The 25455-nt window shown below is 35.7% G+C and overlaps 1 protein-coding gene across 1 annotated transcript in view; it reads left to right on the forward strand.

The window, feature by feature from the left end:
* The first annotated feature begins 1606 nt into the window (after nucleotides 1-1606).
* The window catches only part of MARCHF6 (membrane associated ring-CH-type finger 6), a 40277-nt gene continuing 16428 nt past the window's right edge, over nucleotides 1607-25455 (forward strand). Inside the window, exons 1-15 of the mRNA XM_014307664.2 lie at nucleotides 1607-1812; nucleotides 2618-2691; nucleotides 9252-9395; nucleotides 10264-10336; nucleotides 11982-12150; nucleotides 13501-13693; nucleotides 13991-14052; nucleotides 16000-16032; nucleotides 17083-17134; nucleotides 19792-19850; nucleotides 20455-20535; nucleotides 21727-21795; nucleotides 21911-21985; nucleotides 22810-22944; nucleotides 23396-23515. Of these exons, the coding sequence (XP_014163139.2) occupies nucleotides 1622-1812; nucleotides 2618-2691; nucleotides 9252-9395; nucleotides 10264-10336; nucleotides 11982-12150; nucleotides 13501-13693; nucleotides 13991-14052; nucleotides 16000-16032; nucleotides 17083-17134; nucleotides 19792-19850; nucleotides 20455-20535; nucleotides 21727-21795; nucleotides 21911-21985; nucleotides 22810-22944; nucleotides 23396-23515 (1530 nt within the window). The 5' untranslated portion in view covers nucleotides 1607-1621. The remainder of the gene's footprint in view (nucleotides 1813-2617; nucleotides 2692-9251; nucleotides 9396-10263; nucleotides 10337-11981; nucleotides 12151-13500; nucleotides 13694-13990; nucleotides 14053-15999; nucleotides 16033-17082; nucleotides 17135-19791; nucleotides 19851-20454; nucleotides 20536-21726; nucleotides 21796-21910; nucleotides 21986-22809; nucleotides 22945-23395; nucleotides 23516-25455) is intronic.

The following is a 25455-nucleotide window of genomic DNA, read 5'->3' on the forward strand; positions in this document are numbered from 1 at the left end:
GAGCAGTGTGCTTTTAGCTTGCTTTCATTGGAGCCAGAGTGTCCTTAAAGCAGTGGTTTCATGTGCTGTCTCGTGCTTGCCTGACCCCTTGTGAGGCTGATCCAGCCTACAAAGCTGTCCTCTTGCAGCAGTGAAACGGTTCCCTTGGAAAGAATGCAGGAGGAGGTGGGCATGCCACAGCGAGTGGGTAGGGCAGGGCCTGCCTGTCAGCTGGAGAGACCTGTCCTGTGCAACCATCTGGAAGTGCTCTCTGGGATAAAAGAATCGTTTGTTAAAAGAAGTAGCAGTTCTGACCATTCTTGTCAGCAGAGGAACCAGGGACTCGTGATGTTTGCAGCAATACTGCAAATCATCACTGCTACGCGTGGCAGTGATGGAAGTGCTCTTTATGTCTCTTTATAGCGTCACTGATGTGATATTGAATACCTGTTTCTGTTAATTCTGTGTTTTCATGTTGCATAATGAATTCACTCGAACAACACTTTCGTAGATAGAAAATAATTTGAATTGAATAATCTGAAATCTTATACTTTATTTGTAGAAACTGCACTAATACTCTATAAACTGTGGATACGGTCATAATGTAACTTCTTTATAGAAAAAATCAGTATTTGGTGCCTTTTACAAGTTTTTGTAGAAAAGCATTAACTTTTGAAGGTTTTGGCCAAGAACAAAGATAGGTGATTTAGATTTGGAATTGCATATTTGCAGTATTCTCATATCAGATGGTATTTTTCTGACAAAGATCTCTGATATGCATGTGTTCCCTTCTTGCACGTTTGCTGGACAGTGGTTGATAGAGAAATAATTAACAAAAGATAAAATATCAAACTCACATATTCTATAAAAATGGACATTTTATGTTCACTTCCTTAATAGAAGTAAAAGGAAGAGTCAAGGGAAGATATCATGCATCTGTCAATAAACAGATAAAACTTGATTTTTGTTTCTATTTAATTGTATGTTTAGAGCTCTGGCTAACTGCATGGTATTTAAAATTGACATCTGTTTTTTAGAGGGAAAGGTTTATGCTCACTTCTTTATCCACAAAACCTCTTGCAACCTTTAGTTGCAAGAAAACATCAAAAGTAGGGAATAAAGAAGGTGTGAGACATATGGAAATATTTCTGAAATTATGAAAAAAAGAAATAGAAAGTGGCTTTTCTTACTAGACAGTAGGCTATCTCCAAGTTGGGTAGCAAATTGCAAAATACCTGTGTCTGTTTGTTATTTTGGATTTTTTTCCTTCATCAAGAGCACCAAGGAAATATGTGTGTTAGGTTCAAGAATAGCAAATTATTTAAGTCATTGTTGGACTGTATTAAACATCCAAACTGAGATGGAATTTTTCTACTTCAAAGTATCCACATTCAAGAAAATTATCCTTAACAGTTTTTATGTTGTTTTAGTGATAACTCTTTAGGTAGAAAACACATCCTCCTGTAGTTTTACTGTGTGTATTTCCTAGAAATCCTAAAATTCTTTAAGATGTGTTTTGAGTTTATGTAACATGATCAGGCAGATAATGTTCGTGTTGCTCTTTCTGGTGATCTCCCAGTCTGTCTTGCATCAGATGAAGTCTTTCATCCTCTTTCAGTTTATCCTGGCTTCATTTTGCTACATGGTAAAGTTTCTAGAATGTAATTGTGTAATTTGCCTTGAAGATGTAAGTTCTTTAAGCAGTAGTGTAATAAGCTTTTTGTCCCTGTCAGCAGATATATGCAGAGTCTGTCGGTCGGAAGGAACTCCCGAGAAACCCCTCTATCATCCATGTGTGTGTACTGGCAGTATTAAATTTATTCATCAGGAATGGTGAGTCCTGTGTCTGTGTGTTTCTTAATTTGTTTTTTCCTAATTAAAGCATATTAACATGTTTCTAAAAATACTTCAGGTCTTGAGGTTAACTAGTGAAAAAAACAATTTTCAATGGAAGCGTGTTTGGGGTTTTGATGTTGTTTACATGATAACTCATTACAATTCAGGAAAAATTCAGTAATTATATATGAAAGAAAGCACTGATAATTATTTGTATTTGGGACTGCAGTTCTGATTGTATGTCGGCTTTGTGAACACTAAGCAGAAAATCAGTATGTTGGGGCTTTTTTTACCCACTTATAGTTGTGAACAGAAAAAAAATAAAATAACCCTAATGCTTTTTAGTCATTTTGAGGTGTGTTTGATCTGGGAGTGCTAAAGTAAAAACTGTATTTCTGGTCTATATGATAATTTCTGATGGTATTTTAATAGTCCATCTTTCACAAATACAGCAGTTCTGAATCTTAGCTGTGTGCATCCATATATCATATCTTGAAGTATTTATAAGAACTGGTGTCACTGGTGGATGTCCATGCTGGGATGTCTGCTTTGATCAATAATGTACTCAAAGAATGAATGTTATTTATCAACAATGGGACACATGTCAGTTTACCTTTTTCTACTGTTTGAAACTTATTTCATGGCCTAAATGGACTTAATGAACATGCTAATTTAAGTCCTGCTTGACAGTACAAATATCCTGATTTAAGTGTGAAAGCAGGGAATTGGTGTGTTTCCCTTAATGGAGGGATAGGGCTGAGAGATGTATAGCATGTGTTAATGTGATCACTTTTTATTGCAGCTTAGTTCAGTGGCTTAAACACAGCAGAAAAGAATACTGTGAATTATGTAAGCACAGATTTGCTTTCACACCAAGTAAGTATGTTTTACTGGCTCCTATTTTTTTCAGAATTTTTCTCATATAATATCTATGAAGTGATTACTTTTTCATTCAGTGTGGTAGATCCAAACTTGTGGCGTAATTTCTGTATCTCGTTTTAATTGCAATTTCTATGCATGCTATTGCAGACTGTGAATTGCTTAAATGATGGATAATTTGGTTCTTTCATAATCTTAAGTGAGACATAGAAGTATTTTTCTGTACCTTTTTCTGACAGCCTCAGTCCCATTCTTTTTTTGCCAACATTATAGTGTATTGCATGTTTTCAGCTTCATTGATAAATCTGAGTTTTTGGAAGTCTGAATGGTAAAGTAAAACAGTGGCAAAATTTGAATTTGAAAGGCAGTTTTCAGTAACCTTTAAAGGATCTACTGCAACACTAATACTTGGTTTCTGTCCGTTTCAGTTGAAGTGATCTTGACAGATAATAGAAATTATTATTATTCAACTTACATTTCAGTCAAGATACGCTAACTACCCAGTATTAAATTGCCTTTTATGTTAGATACAACTAAATAGAATGATGAAGAATATTCATATAGTTCCCGGAGGATTCTTAATTACATTTTGGCTGATTGTAGTAGGAATAGGTGAGGTGGCAGGCTAGTATTATTTAGTGTTGTCAGTTGCCTGTTGAGTAGGTAAAGTGGGTTTTATGCTACATTTTTCTCTTTAAATGTACTGATTTATTTCTGTTCATCTCTTACCTTTTTTTATGTGTTGGGGTTTTTTTCCTCTTAGTTTTGTACTTTGGTAGAGAAAACTGAGGCTAAGGTGGTTTAGTTCATGTATTTTCTGTTCCAAAAATCCCTTAATGCACCTTCTTTCTTTATGTTGAACCTTGGTATAATGTGTTTCTGCCAACAATTAATTAAACACACTAGACCATCAGTGAAATGTACGATATTAACTCTGTCTTGGGAGGGTAATAGTGTATTTTACGTTAAACACAGTGGTGCTTTCCAGTTATTATTCTTAAATACTACAGTGACATGTATGAGGAATGTTAGAGATCATCTGCTTGCAGGTTTTATTTGTTACATATTTTTATAAAGGCATTATATTACTTCTGTATGGAACTTGCACAAACTAAAAGTGATATGCAGTTCTGAATCTCCCTGCAAGCTAATTAGCCACTTTCAAGATTGCATACTGTGACCAGGACTTCTACAGAACTTAGTGAGCAAGACCAGAAAATGGCAATTCTGTGATTTATTAGTTGTTAAGAAAGAAGAGTTTTGTATGAAAAGAAAAAAGCAAATCAAAAAAGTTCATAGTGTTTTCCTTGGGATCTAGGAGAAGAGGATGATACTAAACTAAATACACTTTATAAGCATGTTACTCTTGATAAGAGGAAGCTTAGTTACTGCCCTTACCAACTGAGGTATTCTGCAGAAGTTAATTCTTTACTGGCAGTGCTGTTACCAGCACAGCTTATAATGTACTTGCAGGTTATGGACAGGGGAGAAAACTTAGTTGAGTTAATGTGGCTCAAAAAAATTACCATTTTTAATAGGAGCTTTGAAATTGGCAATAAGCAATCTCTTTCTTCCTCCTGCAATAGAGTGTGTCCTCCACATTCAGACTCTAGTAAAAGTCTGCTTATCCTCTGCCACACACTTGTCACTCCCCTGAGTTAGCAGGCTCAGCTGATAAGGTTTCCTTCTCAGCTTTCCACGTTGCAGGGTGCTTTTTCCTACCAGGCTTCACACAGTGGTAGCAGGTCAGGTACCCTGCACAGATTCCTCCTGCCCTCCCTACCCATGGGGTCTTGTTTCATTGTTTCCCCACACCCAATACTCATGCAGGTATGGTTTCCTTAATTTCTCTTATCCCTCTTTCTTTGGAAGATAATGTGGCTGTCCAGTCTGGAAACTGGATTCGCTTGTGGGAACATGGAAGGAGTCACAGGTGCTGGAGAGAGAATGATAAGACAGAAAAAAAAGGGGACTTACGTATGCCAGTCATCCCAAGCAAAGTTGGATCTGGCCTGTAACCATGCCAGGTGTAACACATTTTCGGATAAGTCGATTCACTACAGGATATGGTCAAATAAACACATGCATGTAATTAATATCTGTGCTCCAGCAGACAAGCACTAATGGTGTAATAGACTACTAGTGCAGTAATACCAGCAACTCCTCTCTTGTTTAGCTTGGTTTGCTTGCCAAGGCTGTTGCTGTCATTCTGTCAAAAATGCTCCCTTGCTAGTGTAACCTCTCGTATGTGGAGTATTCATAAACTATTTCTAGTGCATTATTTTCGAAGTTCTGTAACATTTTGGGATTTTTTTAGCACCTGAACTGCTAGCTTAGTTATTGCTTGGAAAGAAAGAAGAAGGAGAAGATTCAACTTGTATTTTGGCTGGAGTGCAAAGGAACAAATTTTTCTTTTGAATAATAGCATCATTCTCTAAATGTGTTTAGTCATGTAGGTAAATTACTTGATTTCAAATGCATTCTTTAAGGCTAAATTTTTATGTTTTAAAATTAATTACTTTTCTGCAGTTCTACAAGTTAAGAACTAATACAAGTATGAAAAGAGTAGCTTTTGACATTTTTTGATTGTCAAGGTACTTGTTCATTTTTAATGTGTGAGTTTTCTTCCTGAGTTTTTAAAGACACATGCACTTTCTTTTGTCATGTGCAAGGATGTGTTTATATTAGTGCTACACTAAACATAAGCACTGACACATGAGAGATGGTGAGGCTGTATTTTCCAAGAAAATACAGTTGTCAAAATTTCTGCATTCTGTAGGAGGTAATGTTAACGTAAATACTGTCAGAAACACAAATACAGAAGCAGACTAGGCTGATCTTTGTCTGAGGATTGGGATGGGCTCACTTCTGCACTTCCTGTGCAGCTTCATTGCTGGTGTGTGGTTCATTCAATGTCACAAGCTTAGGTAAAACAAAGACTGTAAAACCAAATGAAGCCATATGAGTAGGGTGTTCCTTATCATGTAATTTGGGTATTACATTATTGAAGGATATATTAAACTGATTTCTCTACCTGTTTGTTTTGATAAACTTCTAACACATTAGTCCATAGCTTCAGCATTTCTAGAAAGGCTAATTTCAAAAAATAAACTTCTGGAACAAAATACAACATGCTGGCACAGAATTCAGTGTGCCTTCTGCCAGTTCCAGTGTGCAGAGTATACACACAGCTGAGATTTGTATGAATGTTACTTCATATGTTAGAGCTCTAGCCTGAGAAGGAGTGGAGTATTTCTCCTTTTACCTTAGTGGTCTAAAGCAATGTCTGCGTGTGTTTGAAGGGTGTAAAACCAGAAAAATAAAATGGTTTGGGTTGGAAAGGTCTTTTGAAGGTCATCTAGTCCAACCTAAAGAGTAACTCACAAGCCCTGTTTTACCAAATCAGTGTTTCCACCCAGGAGCTATCAAGTATATGGGTTTTTATTTACAAGTTACACAGTCTTATTTCACAATCAGTGCATGAGGATGACTGGGGTGGCATATAAATGGCTTGCAAATGTAGTAGTAAATAAAGAATCTATGGGTGAGAGGGTTGCAAGTGTGATGATTCTGTGAACTAAGCAAAATGGCAGCTTCTAAAGTTAGCCTTGTGGTTTTCCTACCTTATTTGTGTCAGTGTAAGAGCATTTTTTTTGTCTACCATCTGTTTTGGAGAGGTAAAATTAATAATTGTTCCTGGAAAAGTTAGGCTTACAGGAGAGGAGGGTAGAACAAAACCCCACCTCCTGAAAACGACCAACCAAACAAAAAAACCCCACCTAAATTTAGGATTCACAACTAAATTAGCAGTTACACTGCACAGCTGTGACCTAAGTATCCAAAAAGCTTTAGTAGGTTTTCTATAACCTGTACAGCTCAAAGAAGTTGAGCTAAACCTATGAAAAACTCACCTAAAATCTGCTTGAATTTCATACTGTAATAGCAAAAATGACAAGCTATTGTTTCAATTGGTCTCTAGTAGAAAGATTTTTATTTGGAGGAACTGTGGTAAATAATGCGGGAATTTGCTTTCTCAAACTGAGTTAGGAAATATTACTGGGATGGAAAGTAAGGGATGGAGGTGCAGTGAGGAGGATGGATGCTGTGGTGGCAGGGGTCAAGGTCTCAGGCCTCAAAGTGATGGTGAGGAGGGGGTGCAGGGAGCTGCAGTGTGGACAGAAAATGACACTGGGTGACAGACACAGGTGGGGAGATAAGCTATGAAAATGACTGGTAGCAAGCTTCAGTGGTGCGGGATGCTTTCACACCAGGGGTTCCTGTCATGCTAGGAATTCCTGCATTTCATGCACCTGAGTGTTGCAGGACCTAGCAGGATTTTACCTTGTCATCATGGTATAAAGCTTCTAGTGGAAAAAGCTGTACATATTTTAAGGTGTGCACAGGACAGTGCACAGAAAAACCAGCTTTCTTCCCACCCTCAGCTTCTCAAATCATCAAAAATCACCAGATTGTTAAAATTTGAGGGATATAGCTTGTGATCTCTGAGTAGTAGCTACATTGTGCTTTTATTTGAAAAACCTCTGTTGTAACTCTAAAGCCTTTTAAAAAGGGAGCACACAAAAATGCCAACTTCTATAAGTAATTTCTGCTTTAAGTTAGGAGGGACATTCTTTCTTACACTTTTTTGTATCTGTTCGGTAATTCCTGGAAGATGCATATTTAAATTTCAAATCTTTCCAACTTAACAACTTGTCCCTAACAAATTAATCATTAATACAAAGGTAATGTTTTCTGTGTAGTCCTTGTTGCAAAGTGTTGATCAAAATATATTTTTTGAAAATGAGAAGGTTCTCAAAGTATCTGCTGAATTGACTGTGAGTGGTGCCATAAATATTTAACAGATACACTCTAAATAGATATTCTTTTGCACCCTTGACAAAGCTTTTTTGTCTCCTGTGGCAGAAATTTTCCAGAATGTTTATTCAATGTGAGCTGAGATCATTAGACTTCGGCTGGCATTTTCTATGGTTCCAAATTGTGTACTAAATCTGTTTCTGTAACAAGAAAATTGTAAGACAATGTCAAAATATGTTTGTGTCCTGCTTTCAATTCACTGCTCTCTGTTCTCACAGCTACAGTTCCCTAGTGTTATACTTTCAGTCCTGTGTTTCATGAATTCCAGTTCCCTGCCAGATGCCTGACGAATAACAAGCTTTGACATTTCAAACCAGTTACTACTTGTCTCAGGGGTACTGTGTTGTTGTTACTTTGTGTCAGTTATAATCCACATGTTGCTGAAATGCACCAGTCTTTCCCCGTTCTTTGACAGCTTCTGGATGTTGATACTGTTTGTCTGTTCTTGACTTCTCTTTACAATACAGAAACTGAAGGAAATAGCTCTGGAGAGAACAGAATTTCTGCTTTAGAGGCTTCTTCTCTGAGACTAGTAAAAGGATGATTGGGAATGTAGGTGAAGGGGCTGCAGGTAGATAGCATAAAGCAGTATTTGTTAGACTCTTAAAGGGTTGCTCATGAGAGGAATTGAAAACTTCTATTTCTTCTTATAAAAATTGAGTTTCCTTATGTAGTTAGAAGTATGTAAGGTTTTAAAAGATAGTCCATGATGTTAAAGTCTTCAAGCATAGATGTTTCCAATATAACAAACATCCAGACAGAAATGTCTTCCCAAATATAGTTTATCTTCTTTATTCAAATCTGTTGTTGATACTGTGCATTACCACTTCTTAGTATCCATGTAAGTGTGTGGAAACTAAGTACATGTAATGAAATTTTTACATGTTTTCTAATTGTTTGCAAAAGAAAACCTCACCACTGTTTTTCTTGGCTTTTGAGTGGGGATGGACCTATGCAACATATAGGTGTTGAGTTTAAAAAGTCAAGAGAATTTAGTATATGAGAATATCTGTGCAGGATCCGAGATTTGCATTGTGCTCTGTAATAGGGGCATGCTTAGAAAAAATTCTGCCTGATATGAAACAGATATCTGTTGAAAGTTAGTCGTGGTGTGTAAGTTTCAATGTCTGTGGATACTTAATCAGTTTTCTCCAATTTTCCTCCCTGTGCGCTGCTTTTATTGTGCTGGGGGTTTTTTTGGTCTGTGCTGTTGGATGGCAAGTAGGATCTAAATTATCTAGCACAAACAAATGGATAGCATGTAAAATTGCTAATTTCTGTTGTTCCTCATGCCCTGTCCATGAACTAGGTTTATAAATAACAGACAGAGGAATCTTTGAGGTCGTGTTGAATGAGAGTTACACTGATTTTAGAATCTGCCTTTTCTTGAGCTTATTTTTAGGTAATTGGAGTTTACAGTTAACAAATAAAGCTATTTAAAAAACTTCTCATAGGTCAAAAACTGGCATGGAGCTATTAATTTTCCCATTCCACTCAGTACCCACTGAAACAAATGTGTTATGCAAAATTTTTTTGTTGTTTGGAGTCCTCTCTTGAGAATATAAAATATGCTTATTCTTCTAGTAAGCTTTTGTCAGATGCAAACAGTTTGTAGTTGGCAGGATTTTACATAAATGCTTCTCTAAAGGGTGCACTGTTTCATAAGTGCCTTTTCTACCCAGTTTATTCCCCAGATATGCCTTCACGGCTTCCAATCCAAGACATCTTTGCTGGACTGGTTACAAGTATTGGCACAGCAATACGATACTGGTTTCATTATACACTTGTGGCCTTTGCATGGTTGGGAGTAGTACCTCTTACTGCATGTAAGTATTAATTTTCTGTACATAATGCTCTTATACATAGGGAAATGTGCCACTTCCTGCAACGTAGTTTTGTGAGACCATTACTGTCTATTAAAAAAAAAATCAAAGATGCTATTTCATTTATTTTCACTCAGAAATTCTACCTGTTTGACTCTTAAGCTAGTAGCAAATGCAAAAAGTGTTAAGAAATAGGAGAGCATGAATGAAAGAGCTTTTAATGTCTTACTCCAATAAAATGCCTCTTCTCAATTATCTTCTTTAAAATCTACATGGAAAGTTTTATTTTACGCCATTTATTAATATTAGGACAGAAGAATTGTCCTATTTTTATTAACCATCTCTAAATGAAAGTGCAGGGGGTTTTTGTGTGAAAAGTAGAATTCCTTTACTATCATGGACAAGTTGATTTGCAAAAATCTTAAATCTCAAAGTCATGTAAGCAGTGAAGGAATTCAGTAGAAAAGAGAGCGCACATTTAAATTACTCTAGTATCCATTTAGAAATTTACTTTCCAAATAGATACTTGCAATGATACCTCTTCTGTCTTTAACCTGCTTCCGTATTCTTCCTTAGGCATCCATTAGTGTGACCAGTGCTGGACACAGATCTAGATGAATCTTAGGTCTAATCTAGCATGGCAGTTCTTACACTTTGAATGTGTACTTTTAAAGATGCGCAGCTAAAATACAGCTTTGTTCCACATGGTTGTATATCATCTTGAGTTCTGTTCATGCACTGAAAGCTGAGATTTTCTTCCATGTCATAAATTTCGTTGGCCACCAGGTGAAAAGAGGGTACCTGGGGTTCCTTTCCAAGTGAAGCTATAGCCAAAATCAAATTCATATCAAGGTTCTCTTTATTCATGCAGGTCGTATCTACAAGTGCTTGTTTACTGGCTCTGTGAGCTCACTACTGACACTGCCATTAGATATTCTGTCCACGTAAGTACTTCAGCAGTTTGATACAAAAACCTGTTTTAGTCAGATTATCCTGAAGACAGAAACTTTGGAACTTAGTTTCCCTTTCATCCCGTTACACTTGCTATCTTCTACCATCTTGATAAGCAACTGCCCATTACCCTTTGCACAACCAGATGTATGGACAACACCATTACAATAGAAATCATTTCACTTTGGAGTTCCATTATTCAGGATCTTTGGAGCTGGAGAGCAGACTTTGCAAAGCAAGCCATGGTTAATGAAAATTTGTGTTTGATGTCAAGAAAATTTATGCTGAAAAATTTCACTTAATAATTAAAACAATCAATTTCCTATAGTTTAAATCAGATACATAGTAGAATATTAAGAAATATGTCACTAATAATGTCGCTTTCTGTTTTCTTTGTTGCATTTTTATATTTTGAATTTAATTTAATTTAATTTTATCCATTCTGAGTCTCTTATGTGAGAGGGATTATTTTTTATCAGATTTCCTTCTGGCTGATACTTGGATTTTTAATGCTTCAATCACCATCTGCTGTTGCACATTGTCTTTCCTTGTCCTTTTTAAATCAATTTTGCCTGAAGAATCAATAAATACCAAACAACAGAATTCCAAGCTTACTTAAATCCAAGCCTCTTAATTTCTCCTTATCTTGAACATGAGGAACTGGAACTGAGTTTAAGTAGAATCAGCTGCACATCAAGCAAATTTGGAATGAATGTTCTCTGTGGTTCATCTAAATCATCTCAATTGGGCTATTTGATTTGAGAAATCAGGTCAAGTTGCATTTAACTTACTTTCATTATTGGAGAGAGATGCTTGTTTCAGTCTAATAACAGTATATTTCATGTTATCTCTGTAGTGTAGATTCTGTTTTTATTTTTCGGAGAAGAATCTGAAACAACTGAACCTAGAGCACCTCATGTCTGTTACAGTCTAGGGAGAAAATAAGGGACTCAGGTATTTGTCAGATTTTAATGGTGTGTGAAACAGTGTTTTGACATTTATTTCTTTGGCAGAGTCAATTACAGTAGCCTTTTGTGTCATCTTTTCATTTTGGACTTCATGTCCCCACGGTATTCATTGTGCTGTGAAGGCACAAGTTTGCAGCTATAAGGGAGACCAGACTGATGCTTCTTTGGGGATGGCAGAGTACTATGATGCCATCTTTCTAACTTACTTTTAAGAACATATTGTAGTTTTCCAAAGAGGAACCTGAAATTAGGGATGAGAATTGCTTAAGATGATTTAAGTACCTCTTGCATTGCATGAAACCCTAGTTTTGGTTGGCTGACTGAACTTTGCTTTGCTGCTGCTATACAGTAATGTATGATATGATTAAGATTTTTAAGGTATAGAGATAATATCTGAGGTAAAATGCTACCTGAAATTTAGAGCAGTTGAAGGGAAAACCCTACAGTTCCATTCTTCTGGTTCAGGTAGCTCAGCAGATAAAATGCTTTATCTGGATGGACTGGCGGACTGGATATTATGCATTTAGCCATTCAAGTAAACCTCTTACTATATCAAACCATTTTACTTAGTGACCGTGTTTCCTTTGCTGTTCTGAAAGATTGTTTTTTCTGAGCTACTCTGTAGTGTTACCAGCAAAATATTGTTTTCATTATTTATTTTTTTTAACAGGGAGAACTTACTGGCTGACTGTTTGCAGGGCTGTTTTGTGGTGACATGCACTCTGTGTGCATTTATCAGCCTTGTATGGTTACGCGAACAGATCGTCCATGGAGGAGCACCACAGTGGTTGGAACAAAATCAGCAGCAGCCACTCAATGGTGTTGGTCAACCAAATGAGGTAAAACTTAGTGCTCATTAGTTCACAATTAATTTAGAAAATGTGATTCTGGGGGTAAGTACTTTATCAGAATGTTATTTTACTTCATGGTATCTTTATTTGTTAGCAGAAGTTGAACCCTTTCTCCTATATAAGCTCAGTGACACCACTGTTACGAAGTTGTTTTATTGTGTAGCATTGCATAGATTCTTAGCTCTGTATCAGTACCATTTCTTACGATAATTTTATGCACATAAAGCTGAATTCTCAGGCATAGTAAATGAAGATGCAGCTTGCTTTTGTTTTGTCTTTTTCATTAGTATGCTGGTAGTTCATGAGGTAACAATTCACTGTTCTCAAAGCAAATGGAAGTTTTGTTGACACCACTGAAGTTGGAGCTTCTCTGCCCCTCCTCCCACTCCCCACATACACACGTGTGCTCCTTCAGTGCTTTCCGGAGCCTCTTGGGTGAAGAAATGATTATACAAGCAATCCATGCATAGGGAAGAAATAATTCAAAATGTTGTTTTCCTTTTTGTAAATGTTAGTTTTTAAAAGACAGAGATTCTCATCTTGCTGACCGACTTGAGTTGGCCTTGAACTATCATCTTTCTCATATAATGATAGTTTCCATGAGGGAGTTCTACTCTGTTAAGCACTGGTGGAACCACATCTGGAGTGCTGTATCCAGTTTTAGGGTCCCCTCAGTACAAAAGAGGCATGGACAGACTGGGATGAGTGCAGTGAAGAGCCAACAGAAATTATTAAAGGGCTGGAATGTCTGACATGATGAGAGGCTAAGAGAACTGAAATTATTTTGTTTGAAAATGGGAATGCTCAGGGTGGACCTTACCAGTCTGTATGAATGCCTGATGGAAGGCTGTGAAGAAGACAGAGCCAGGGCTGTCTTGCTGGTGTTGAGTGGCAAGACCATAGGCAGTAGGCTTAAATTAAAATGCAGGAAGTTCCATTTAGATTAAAAAAAAAGGTGGGTTTTGGTTTTTTTTTAATATACTACTACTGTGATCACCTACTGGAACAGGTTGCTTAGAGACGTAAAGTTTCAACCTCAGGAAAAGGTGTCTCAAAAGCCAAGTGGAAACAGCACTGAGCCTGCCATAGCTGACCCTGCTTTGAATAGTCAGATTGGCTAGATGATCTCTAGAGGCCCTTTGCTACCTCAGCTACTCTGTAAAGTTAACTGAATGTTTCTGTTCCTGTTTTTAAAGGTTTAGTGGTCCCAAGTGTAATTCTTATCTAGAAAATATATTATTGGCCTTTTTTAATACTGTTTGGTTTCATATATATGCAGGATAAAAGCATGAAGAGTGCTCTATCAGTTTAACCAAGTACTAAATCCTGTTTCTGCAGGCTCAGGCTGCTGTAAATGGAGGTGCTGAAAATGCTGTGCTTGATCAACCTGCTAACCCAGCTGCTGAGAATGTAGTTGTAGGTGAGAACCCTGAAATTCAAGAGGAACAAGTAGATGAAGAGGAGGAAGATAATGAAGATGAAGAGGATGCTGTAGTAGAAGATGCAGCAGATGCAAACAATGGAGCACAAGGTAACAGGTGACTCAAAACATTAATGTTCTAGTTCTTATTAAATATAAATTAATTGAATACTGAGCTGTTGTAATTGAAGGAAGCTGTGTAAGTTCCCACTTAAGCTTATTTATCTTGCCTCTGCAATTTTCATGCATTTTGAGTGCTGAAGCATCTGCTTGCTGAAAAGCTGTCGGCAGTTACAAGATGGATATTATGCACTCAAGTCTTTTTGTTCATTTAGAACATAACCATGGAGTGGTTACATCTTGTTTTGAGTGATCTAACAGCTATAAAAATGGCCATTGTCTCCTCAGATGACATGAACTGGAATGCTTTGGAATGGGATCGAGCAGCAGAAGAACTTACTTGGGAGCGAGTGAGTAAGAATCATTTTCTTGAATTTAATAATTCAGGCTCATACTTGAAATTATTTGTAGTATTGCTGCATTAAAGTGCATCTGGGATAGATTTGGAAATCATTCTTTTGTAAGAGCCTTTAGTGACCTAGAAAAGTTGTTACATTATGAACAAAATGTTATTATGTTACTTCTCAACCATTAAAGAAAGCATTTTTTCAGTTTTAAGTATAGGAGCAGTTTATAAGTATATAGTAGCAGCATAAAACATGCTTTACTAGTCTTTTCTGAAGTCTTCCACTTGGTGAGGTATAGAACTGACTTGCAGCTTGCTTTGAGGACCCTGGGCCAGATTAGGAGTGCAAAGATGTTGCATTAGATGTAGTTTAATGCTTCATTTTTGTGTTCATGAAAGCATTACACTAAAGAAAAGAGAAATTGAATGTATTTCTCTAAAATTGATGGAGCATTTTAGTGTAACATGTTTCTGTATTGTTTATGGATCACAGATTCCATAACTGGAGCATGACATGCGTGTACACTGTAATCACGGAGTAGTGTAGAGACTCGAAAATTAGGTTTTTGTAGCTGGTCTAGAGGTAGCCAACATCTTGAGTTCTAAGCTCACCACATGCAGCAAAATCTGCCTGAAGGTAGGTGCAGCAGCTTCATGTGATTTATCAGCATCACATGAAGCTGTGATATAGTTGTTGCCTTGATTGCAGGGTAGCACAAATACAGTTTTCATAATGAGTGGCACATCTTGATATTTGTTTTGTATCTACTGAAAGCTTCTTAGTGTCTTTTGAAAGATATTTCATTAAAAAGGATGTGCATAAATTCAGGTTCCTGAACCATTCTGTTGTTTATTTCAGGATGGAAGTGCTGTATTTCTGAACCAAATTTATTTGCTAGAAAGTGCTGATATATTCCTAACTGATGATATTTTGTTGCTTTTTCGTGAATATAGAAGTCAGTTTCAGCATACTCTCCTAAAATGTTATGTGCTGATATAGGCCATAGATATGTAGTTGACATTTAGTATTGAAATTGGGGTAGCCTCTTCTATTATAATATAAAAATACCATGCAAGTTTTCTGAATTTTCAAACATTTTTGCATCTTAGTTTAATTTGTAAAATATGTGCAACTTTTATATCTTGGAACTTAGTGCAAAGTCCTCGTACAAAAGAGCCTTGAACATGGAACTTTACAGCAGTAATTGTGGATTAGGAGTGTCTGGATTGAAATAGTAAGATACACTCAAAGTGGGGGGAAAGGAGTTTTTGTTTTTGGTTTTTTTTTTGGTTTTGTTTTTTTTTTTTGGTAATGGATGTTTTATTTTTGGCTGCTCTGTGGATACTTCCCATAACAGCAGTGCTGAGTGATGAAGAATTTGTTTCCCATCTTCCCTAGCTGTAAAACAATTCTGTTCAAAAGTTAATAGCATACAGTGTAGCAAATTACCCTGTTAGTAGTTGCTTTTACACATCGAGGGCAAAATACTAACTTTTCTAAGTGCAGCATAAACTGATATTTTGCAAGTAGGATGAAACAAAACTTTGCTCTTATACTTTAATATTGAGTTGATTAAACATGTACTTAAATAGCCATACAATCATTACAGTATTTTGTAAATACAATATCTTTATCAAAGTCTTCAAAGTCATGGAGAGAAACAGCTTATAAATTAATTGATTCTGTGTTTGATTTGACCAAACACATACAGATACCTGTGTATTCAGATATTCCACAGGTATATCGCTGTCTTTGAACACCTGAGTTTACTGTGTTGAATGAGAACTTAGTTTCTCTCTTTATTGGTAAGAATTTATGTGCTGGGACTGTTGGTTGAGCCATTTAAAAACTGTTGACTGCATTGGACAATAAAGGTCAATGTAAAAGAGGTTTATTTTAGATTCAGGTTAGTTTTTCTGATAAGTAAAAATAACTTTCTTATCTTCACAGATGCTTGGACTTGATGGATCTCTGGTTTTCTTAGTAAGTGCAATCCTGCTTTTCAAGAATTTCCACAGAAGGATTTTTTTAAGTACCTGCATTTGTAAATATACATAATTGTATTTAAAGTCCTTATTTTCATTTCATATAATATATTTCTTTAAAGAGAGTTTCATATGATGTCATGTCCAAGCAAACTGGGATTTCAGGAGTTTCACAAATTAGTGGTGTGTGTGTGGCATAAAAGTGGAATTTCTTAAAAGATGTAGATAACTTTGGATCACTTACTCCACTGAAAATAAAAATCAGACCTTTTAAAAAGCACACACTAAAAATACCTATGTATTCTAACCTTATGTTTTGATCTCTCTTATAATTAAAATACAGTTCTCATTCATATTTTTTGTCCTAATACCACCATGACACCACTACATCTAGTGTAGACTAGATTTTCAGCTGACTCTGTTTTCAAAATACTCTCTCTTAGAATCATTCAATTTGAAAAATACCTCAGAGGTTATTAATGTCTCTTATTTAAATGTGATGCCTTAGGTTTACAATTATGTTATTAGTAATTTACCTTAAATATTAATATCAATAGAAGTAAAAATCCAGTGTACTTGTGGCTGAGGTCACATCTTAGCTAAAAGTAATACTAAAAAATGGAGATGTGCTGTCATTTCTGGAGTCAGAGCTGTCAGGTTTTTTAATGCATTTGTTGTGGCAAAGACTAATTGTTAAAAGTTAAAAGTTCAGATGAACATTTCTCATTTATGAAAAAAGTATCCACACACATTTCATGTAATTCTTTTTAAAGATGGAACTATTTGTATAGATTTTAAAGTAAAAGCCTACTTTTACAAAATGTAAGCAAGAGTAAGTGCACTTATCTAGATAAATGTTCATGAATGTAACTCAGCTGCATGTTAGAGCACAAACCTTCTGGCTCTAACATGAGATGTGCAAGTTCTGGTGATGACAGACTGTTGAAATAAGTTGAGATACAAAAGTCAAGTCACTTATTTAAAAAACAGACATTTATGTACTGTTTTCTTGTCATCTTCCTTCCTCTTTCCCCTGTACTCCTTACAGGAACACGTCTTTTGGGTGGTGTCTTTAAATACACTGTTCATACTTGTCTTTGGTAAGTATTGTTTGCTCTTAGGTGTTAAAATGATCCTTCTTTGTGAATTGGTAGTGCAGGTCTATTTTAAGGCTGTTCTAGAAAAATGAAAATGTGACGTCTAAAAGCAGAACCAAAATGAACTGGCAGTATGAATAACAAATATTTATTATTTTCTAGTTTTGTCATTTTAATTTCTTTAAGTGAATAGATTTAAAGTAGGAAACCTAGCAGAACCTTAATCATGTCACCTAAAGCACAGAAAATATTTATTTATATTCCTCTAAAGGAGGAATCTCAGGGAATATAATTTGCAAGAAAGTGCAGTACTTTGAGGAATAGCTAAGATTTTTTTTTCTCTTCATAGTTTTTACTAGATAGAGTTATACAAAATTTTCCATTAAGAATCCATTCTTGGAGCTCAGACTGAAAGGGAGGGAGGTTTGCAAGAATGTAGCATTTTAGTGACAAATGAAGCATGTTATACACTTCAAAAAATACCAGACAAAAATACCACAAAGTTTCACTTGCTCTGAATTATGAGTTTAGAAAAGAATTTCTTATGTTAGTTTTGTGTTTTTTCAGTGGTCTTTCTTGGCAGAAGGGTTTGAGGTTGAAAAGCTGAAGCTGTACTGTAGATAAATTTTTACAGACAAAGTAAAGCTCACGACACTGAACCAGTGATTTGAGCATCTAGATACTGAAACAAACCATCAAATCAAGAGAAAATAAACATCAGTACATTGTATGTTTAATTCACATGAGAATGAGAAACTGTAACTGTTCTAAAATAAGAAGTGGAAAATAATTGAATTATTTCTTTTTGATAATTATTCTATTTTAATACGTAGTTATCAGAAGTTAATTGGATTATTTTAGCTGCTATAATATGTAGGCTTTTTTACTAAGTAGATAATAACCATGGAATTTCTAAACCATAGATTAAAATTCAATAATAAGGAAGTAATAAGAATGTTTAATGAGGCTGTCGTATAGAAACATTTTAGTAGCTGCTTTGCCAAGGGGAAACTCCCAAATAGAGAAGAGAATGACTTTCCTAAGTAGCAGGAGGTCTGGGAATTTAATATGTGCCTCTCAAGCCTATTTTTAGTATCTTTCCCATTAAGTAATATTGCTTAATTTGCAACTGCCAAATCTCTAGTAGTTTGTAATTATAGTACTTGTGAGTTCAGATGTCACAGGAGGAACTTGATAAAATATAAAACAGAAGGAAAGCATTTGTAACCTTAATTAGTGGTCCAGAAATTCTCCTTGGACAAATTAATTCATTTCAACTTAATTAATATTTTCTATAGCTCAGTCTAGTACTCACAGAGGAGTTTGTACTCCTTTGTGCTTTTTTTAAGGAATCCATTAGATAATGTTTTATATAATATTATTTAAAAAAACATGACAAACTGTGCAGTATATTCTCATAAAATGTCAAAAATGCGACTTTTAAGTTATTAGTCTGATATCTGTAGGAGTTGTGAGTGTGATCTTTTTCATCTCACTTTTCTTTCTCTTGTTCTTACTGGGCCGGGAGAGTTCAATTCCTCCCTTTATCTTTTACATGTTTGCTTTTCCCAATGACTGCTGATTTTCCTAAGAGACATAAATTCAAACTTTTCTTATCATTGATTAGGGTAATATGAATCCTGCTAAATCTTTTTCTTTGATTTGTTTGTTTGCTTCTTGGGTTTTGAAGTTGGAATTTTTTTATGTTGGTCATACAGAAATTAGGAGAGAGAAAATCATCACACTTTTCATCTGAGGGAATGTTTAATCTGTAGTAGTTCCCAGGGTGGGCTACCATGATGTAGTGAAGACAATATAGGTGAAAATAAAAGCTTGCCACTTTTGCAGCCCCTTCTCTTTATACTGATGCACTCCACTGCTATAAAAAATTACTTGAATTCTGTAGTCCTTCATAACTTGGTTGGAAGACAACAGAGTGAGATAAAGGAACTAAAAAATTGATTTGTTGCAAATATGCAGGTTTCTAAAAATGGAAGTGTTGTGTCTTTTAATGCATTTCCCCTGGAACCTCAGAATGGTCAGGAGTGAGTTCTCAGGAACAATGAACAGTTTTTAGTACATTAGTTCAAAGTAAAAGACTTCTCATTTGCTCCTTATCCCTTCACTGTATGTCATCTTTCTCCCCCTCCTCTTCCCTCTGCAAATTTCTGCAGGGCTTGCATTTTTCACAATATTTTAAATATTCCTAAGAATTAAAGTACTAGAACTGAAGCCTTGCTAAAGCAAGTCCCATCTCACCAGGCTATAAAATGGCTACTGAAGTCTTTTAGTGCATGGGAAAGAATGAATATACAGCATAGGTTCCTGCAGGAGTCTGAGACAGATGCCAGCCTAGTACATAACTCTGAGAAATGGAATTAATTTACAGAGTGCAATGGGAAGTAAGAAGGAAAAGAATGTCCTCTTATTCTGTGTAGTTTTATATTGTTTTAGTCCATAAGTGTAAATTCTGATCAGTGTTTGTAAAATTCTAGGAATCTAACACTTGCAAATATTTGTGCAGAAATTAATTTTTGTATTTTTTTCATGAAATTTACGAGAAGTAGAATAATACCATGTTACAATACTCATCTTGCAAATAAGGCTCCATTTAGCAGTTTTCATGGCCTTATTTTCTCCTTTCTGCTTGCATTATACAGCATTTTGTCCATACCACATTGGTCACTTCTCCATTGTTGGCCTGGGCTTTGAGGAATATGTGAGTACTGTTTTATAATTTCAAAATGGAAAATAAACTACCACTTTTTATTCAATCACAGCATTTTTGTAGCTTATTTCCACTTCTATTTGTGGTTGCAAAAGTAACTTCAAGTATATCTTCTTACTAGTCCTTCAACCTTTTTGACTACATGATTAAAAATGTTGTCCCACTCTTTTCCACTTCCTCCATTATTTACATCTCATGTAAGGATTTTACTGTTTGTAAAAACTGTGTGTGTCTTCAGGATTTTTTAACAGCCTCTTGTTCCTTGTGTACATTTTAAAGTTATTTACTAATTTTCATAGTGGATGGTACTGAGTAGGGGAAACTAGGGCATGAATAAAACAGTGTAAGGTGGCACTTTTTGTTTCATATATTGAAGTTGTTTTGAGTTTGGAGAAAGTAGTTGTAATGTAAATGTAAACATTATTTTTGAGGCAGATACAAAAACAATAGTAGATTATTAAAATCTGTAAAAACTAGAGAAACTTGGCATTCTTTTTGAAGAGTTGAAATTTGGAATTTATCTTAGTTACATAAAAAGGAGATGTAATCTTCTAAGAGACTGATAAACTTTCACCTTTTTTCCTCTTTGCTCCAGGTCCAAGCATCTCACTTTGAAGGCCTGATTACAACTATAGTGGGATATGTTCTTCTAGCAGTCACTCTAATTGTTTGTCATGTATCCTTTTGTCAGTAGTTACCTGGTTCAGATTTATGTGTAAATGATCTTTTCAGGCTATGCTTTGTGAAGGTGCAGATGTGATGTAGGTGCACTTAACTTGCCATTTTTCTCTGCTCTTTTGGTGAAATTGGAAGGAAAGGTCGATTCTCTTGGAGATTTAGAAGTTGTCAATGTGACTGCCTGCTTTCAAATACTTCCACATGCTTAACAACACAACCAAGGGCTTTTATGCTTGCTTGAAAGTCTGTCTGAGGAGAAGAGTATAGAATCATTTTTTCCTCACTACCCATAGGCTTCTGCTGTGGACTGTAGCTGCAGCAGAGAGATTATAAAAGGAGGTATGATGGGAAGTTTATTCAAAAATTCTTGATCCTGCCAGATTTTTTGAATAAGAATTATTTTAGTTTCTTATGTCTCTGAATTACTGAGAGTTTGCAGCAAGACTTTCTTTCTCATTATTGCTTTTTCAGAGAAAACTACTTTCTCTTAGTTCTCTTAGAAGAAAACAAAGTACTGGAAGCTGAAAGGATTTATTTGGTCACAAGTAAGAAGGCTGAATTCCAGCTGCATGTTTTTTTACATCAGCTTCAATATGAAAGAATATACAATTGTTACCAGTTTTCTGTGCAAAAGTAAATGAAGTTAACATCAACTTCCTACATCAGTATACTGATGTGCAGTGCAAGTGTAAAACATCAGTAGATTAGCATTAGTAGATTAGCATAGTTTTGCCTCCTGAAAAAAAAACCCAAAACAAACTCCCAAAGTGCAATTGAATCCAACTTTTCTTGGAAAAGGTGAGAATTTGATTTAGACAGCAGTGAAGGGAAAGCTACTATTTAAAGTAGGTCTTCAGTTTTTAAACTTAGTTATTTATGGCAGATGTTTTCAGAGACAACTGTTTATTTCTCAAGAAAACTGCTGGTTGTTTAATTTAAGAAGGGACCTATTATTAATAAATATTTATTTACTTTAGGTGCATGTTTGTGGATGTTACTCAGCACACCAGATCATGACTACTGGAGTCACAGCCAGTTTTGAAAAGAGAACCCTGATAGTACACATACTTACTCTTTAATTTTTCTCTTTTATAAAATTTCCTGTTGCTAAAAGCAGCATAATATAGTATTTGATATTAGACTGTTACAAAATGTTTTCCAGTGTTATTTTCTTGACAAAGTTATTCAGGGTTTGGCAGCTCTTGTTAAGTTTCAGCGATCACGTCGTTTACTAGGAGTTTGCTATATTGTTGTCAAGGTAATCCTAATTTTTTGTGTGCGGATAAAAACCCTCTCAATTTAAACTGACATTATCATTTTCTTAGCAATTTTTGTTAAATTAGTGAGATGTTATTTTCTGTCTTTTCCTGAAGGTTTCCTTGTTAGTGGTGGTTGAAATTGGTGTGTTTCCTCTCATCTGTGGCTGGTGGTTGGATATATGCTCCTTGGTAAGAACAGAAACAAATAATGATAAAACTTTTTGTAGCGGTTTATAGTTGAAGCAAAAAAAAAAAAGTTCTGATGAGGAGAGAGCTGTTAATATGAATTTGACAGCACTCTTCTGTTTTCATAAACAGCATTTCCAGAGGGAAATTTCTAGCGTTTTTTAGGTACTACCTAATGCTAATTTTGGGGTTTTTTATGTTACTAAATACAAATTAACATGCTATTACTAAAATCACAAGATCCTAATCCTTTTTAGTGCTGTTACAAGACCACTGTAATAATTAGCTTACTTATAGGCAAACTTGTGCTCTGAATAAACCTCTTTATGTAGCCATCTTATGTGGAATGGTAATGACTTCATATTTTAAGTTGTCCAGTCTCTTTCTGTTTTGAAAAAGATTTTTGCTGCATTTGTTTGGAATTGAGGACAGTTTTTCTGTCCTTAAAAATAGTGAGTGATAAATTTGAAATTGACAAAATTAGTTTTTTCCAGCCTTGGTAGAAATAGAATTTTACTGGGGAATTATTTGCTTCCATCATAGTGTCACTTTGTTTGAATTGATTTATAACTTCATCTAGAGTCTGTTAGTGATTGAGTTGACATATTTCTTCTTTCTGTCAGAAGAAATAAATTGATCAGATATTGATCTTTATTTGCTGTTCTTATCATAAATAATCCATTTTTTCTCTAAATGGTGTATTTATGTGTAAAAGCAAACATGTAAATTATGCTTAGTATATATATTTAACTAGGGTAAACAAAATCAGTACATGTGGATGTTTGCCAAACTTTATTCAAATTTGTTTACTACTTACCTTCTTCTAGGAGATGTTTGATGCCACTCTGAAAGACAGAGAATTGAGCTTTCAATCTGCCCCAGGCACCACAATGTTTTTGCATTGGCTGGTTGGAATGGTTTACGTCTTCTATTTTGCATCCTTCATCCTTTTGTTGAGAGAGGTGAGTCTGTAAGAACAAGATTGGTATGTAACACAGTTGGAGGCTTACATACAGAGCTGTGAAATCTTTCATGTGTGGGTATTGGATTCAATTTTATGTAAAAAGGGCCATGCTGGTACTGCAGTGAAAAAATCATGACTTTGAGTACATTTTACTTAGAGATTTTTTTATTTAGCTGTTAAATCTAAGCATTGCCTTCAAATTAATCCAAATATGTTTTAGTTGTTTAAGATCAATCAGTACTTGAAAATTAAGCTCTTATTTGATTATTGGCTCTCTAGTTCCCTGTGATAATACTTCTTTTTTCTATTTCTGTGCAATTTTGGGAATCTTGTTCAACCAATATCCCTATTACGGTACAGCTTATTTTCTGCAGCAGTGTTGTTCAAAATGAAAGATAAATACAAAGATTATATTGTCCTCATATATTGTTTTCTATTTCCTACTCCAGGTATTGAGACCTGGTGTCTTATGGTTTCTCAGGAATTTGAATGATCCAGACTTCAATCCTGTGCAGGAAATGATTCATTTGCCCATCTATAGACATCTCAGGAGGTTTATCTTATCAGTGGTAAGGACTTATAAAAAAGATTTCTTTATTTGGAGATAAAACTTCATATGTACTGTGTATTTAAAGAAAAACATTTTCACCGTGGAAGTGAACTGGTACTGGAGCAGGTTGCCAACAGAATCTGCATTTTTCGATACTCAAACTCAACTAGATAAGGTTCTGAACAACCTGATGTATCTGGGCTCAGAGCAGGGGTTTGGGGAGAATTAGTTGGACTTCAGAGCTCTCTTCTAAATCAAGTATCTTATGCAAAGTCCCAGAAAATGTCTGTATATTCAGAAAACAAGTGTTTGTTATAATGGATATTGTAAATCCCATAACTTTCATGATGCCTTCAGTTACTGCAGTAAATGTGTGTCCAGTTCAGCCAAAGTAGTGCAGCAGGGGAGAGTAAGTTTCTAGATAGATTTTGGACTGGATTCTGCTGCTGTAGCCCGTGGTGGCTGTTTCCAGATTATCACTGTAAGATAGTGAAAACATTGAGAGTTTTTTCCCTTTAGTTGTTTGTCTGAGGTTTGCTGAGCACTGCTGAGCATGCAGTGAAGGAAGGGGCGCAGATTGTCTTTGACATAAATGTTACGTGAACTGTGTAAACTGACACACCAGAAACATTGTTTGGTGTGCTGTGTTGTTACACCTGAGGTGCTTTAAGCAGTGAAAGCTCAGAGAGATCCTGGTTCTGTTAGAGAGCCCGTCAATGTCTGAGTGGAGTTGACCTTTCCACCTTTCTGAGCATTCTGTCCTTAGATAATGGTAATTCTTCAGCTGCCTGAAATTTCATGGTACATCAGGTGGCTGAAGTACAAGCCAAGATCTACTGGTTGCTCATGGTCTCACTTATGTTGTCACACGTAAGTGTTGAACAGGCAGTTACTTGAACTTCACCTTTTGACTTGCTCAGCTAATTAATTCAGAATTTTCACTAGCTTCATGCTAAAATATGGGATCCAGAATGCTAATAATTTACCATTTCAAAGAATAAATCACACCTTTCAAGCTCTCTTTATCTTCTGTATTTTAAAGAAATGTCTTGTGTATGACATAAACTATTATTTTTTAGGAAGAATGAGATTTTTTTTCTTTTTGACCTAGTTAAACACAATTTTTTCCACATCTTTAATCTCTATTTCATTTATATAAAATGTAAGAATGTGTTTAAAATGTACTTAATTTTTCATCAGGTTCCTTAAGGAAACAGGAATCATAAAAGTGCATTGTCTTCAGGCACTTGATGTCCCCTGTTGAATTTTGGTCTTTCAGTCAATTTGAAAGGTGAAAAAATAGGAACTGAAAGGTCTTTTGACGCTTCAGCAAGTTGCTTAAGAAGTCAGCCACTTAGAAAAGAGAGGAATACAAAATAAGCAATCCTGGTGTTGGGGAAGGGGGAAGAAAGAACTCTGGTGTTGCTCTAGCTGTCAGCAGGGTTGTTCTGGTGCTTATTCAGCTGCAGTCCTGTTTGGCAAGGGCATCATAGTCAACTGGTCTGCTTGGGATGGATTTTATTTTCTTCATAGTGTCTTCAAATGTCCTTCTGCACCTTGAATGGGCAGCTGAAACAGTGTTGCTAACACAGGCCTGTTGGCTATGGCTGGACCGTGCTTGCACAGCATCCAGGCATTTTCTTTGCTGCTCTGCCCTGCTCCCTCACCTCCAGTGAATAAGCTGCAGGCTGGAAGGAGGGTATTCCTGGAACAGCTGACCCAAACTGACCAAAGGGATATGACATCGTGCTCAGCAGTAAAAGCTGTGGGAAAGGAGGTTGGGAGGGGATGTTCATGGTTATGGTGTTTGCCTTCCTGACTTCCCAGGAAATTGCTGATTGTCTGTCTGCTGATGGGAAGTAGAGACTGAATTCTTCTTACTGTTTTTATTGCATACTTGGTGCTTTCTCTATTAAATTGTCATTATCTCAGTCTTGCCTGCCTTCTGTTTTGCCTTCC

Source organism: Geospiza fortis, unplaced genomic scaffold, assembly GCF_000277835.1.
Source record: "Geospiza fortis unplaced genomic scaffold, GeoFor_1.0 scaffold281, whole genome shotgun sequence".
In the NCBI taxonomy this organism is placed as follows: Eukaryota; Metazoa; Chordata; class Aves; order Passeriformes; family Thraupidae; genus Geospiza; species Geospiza fortis.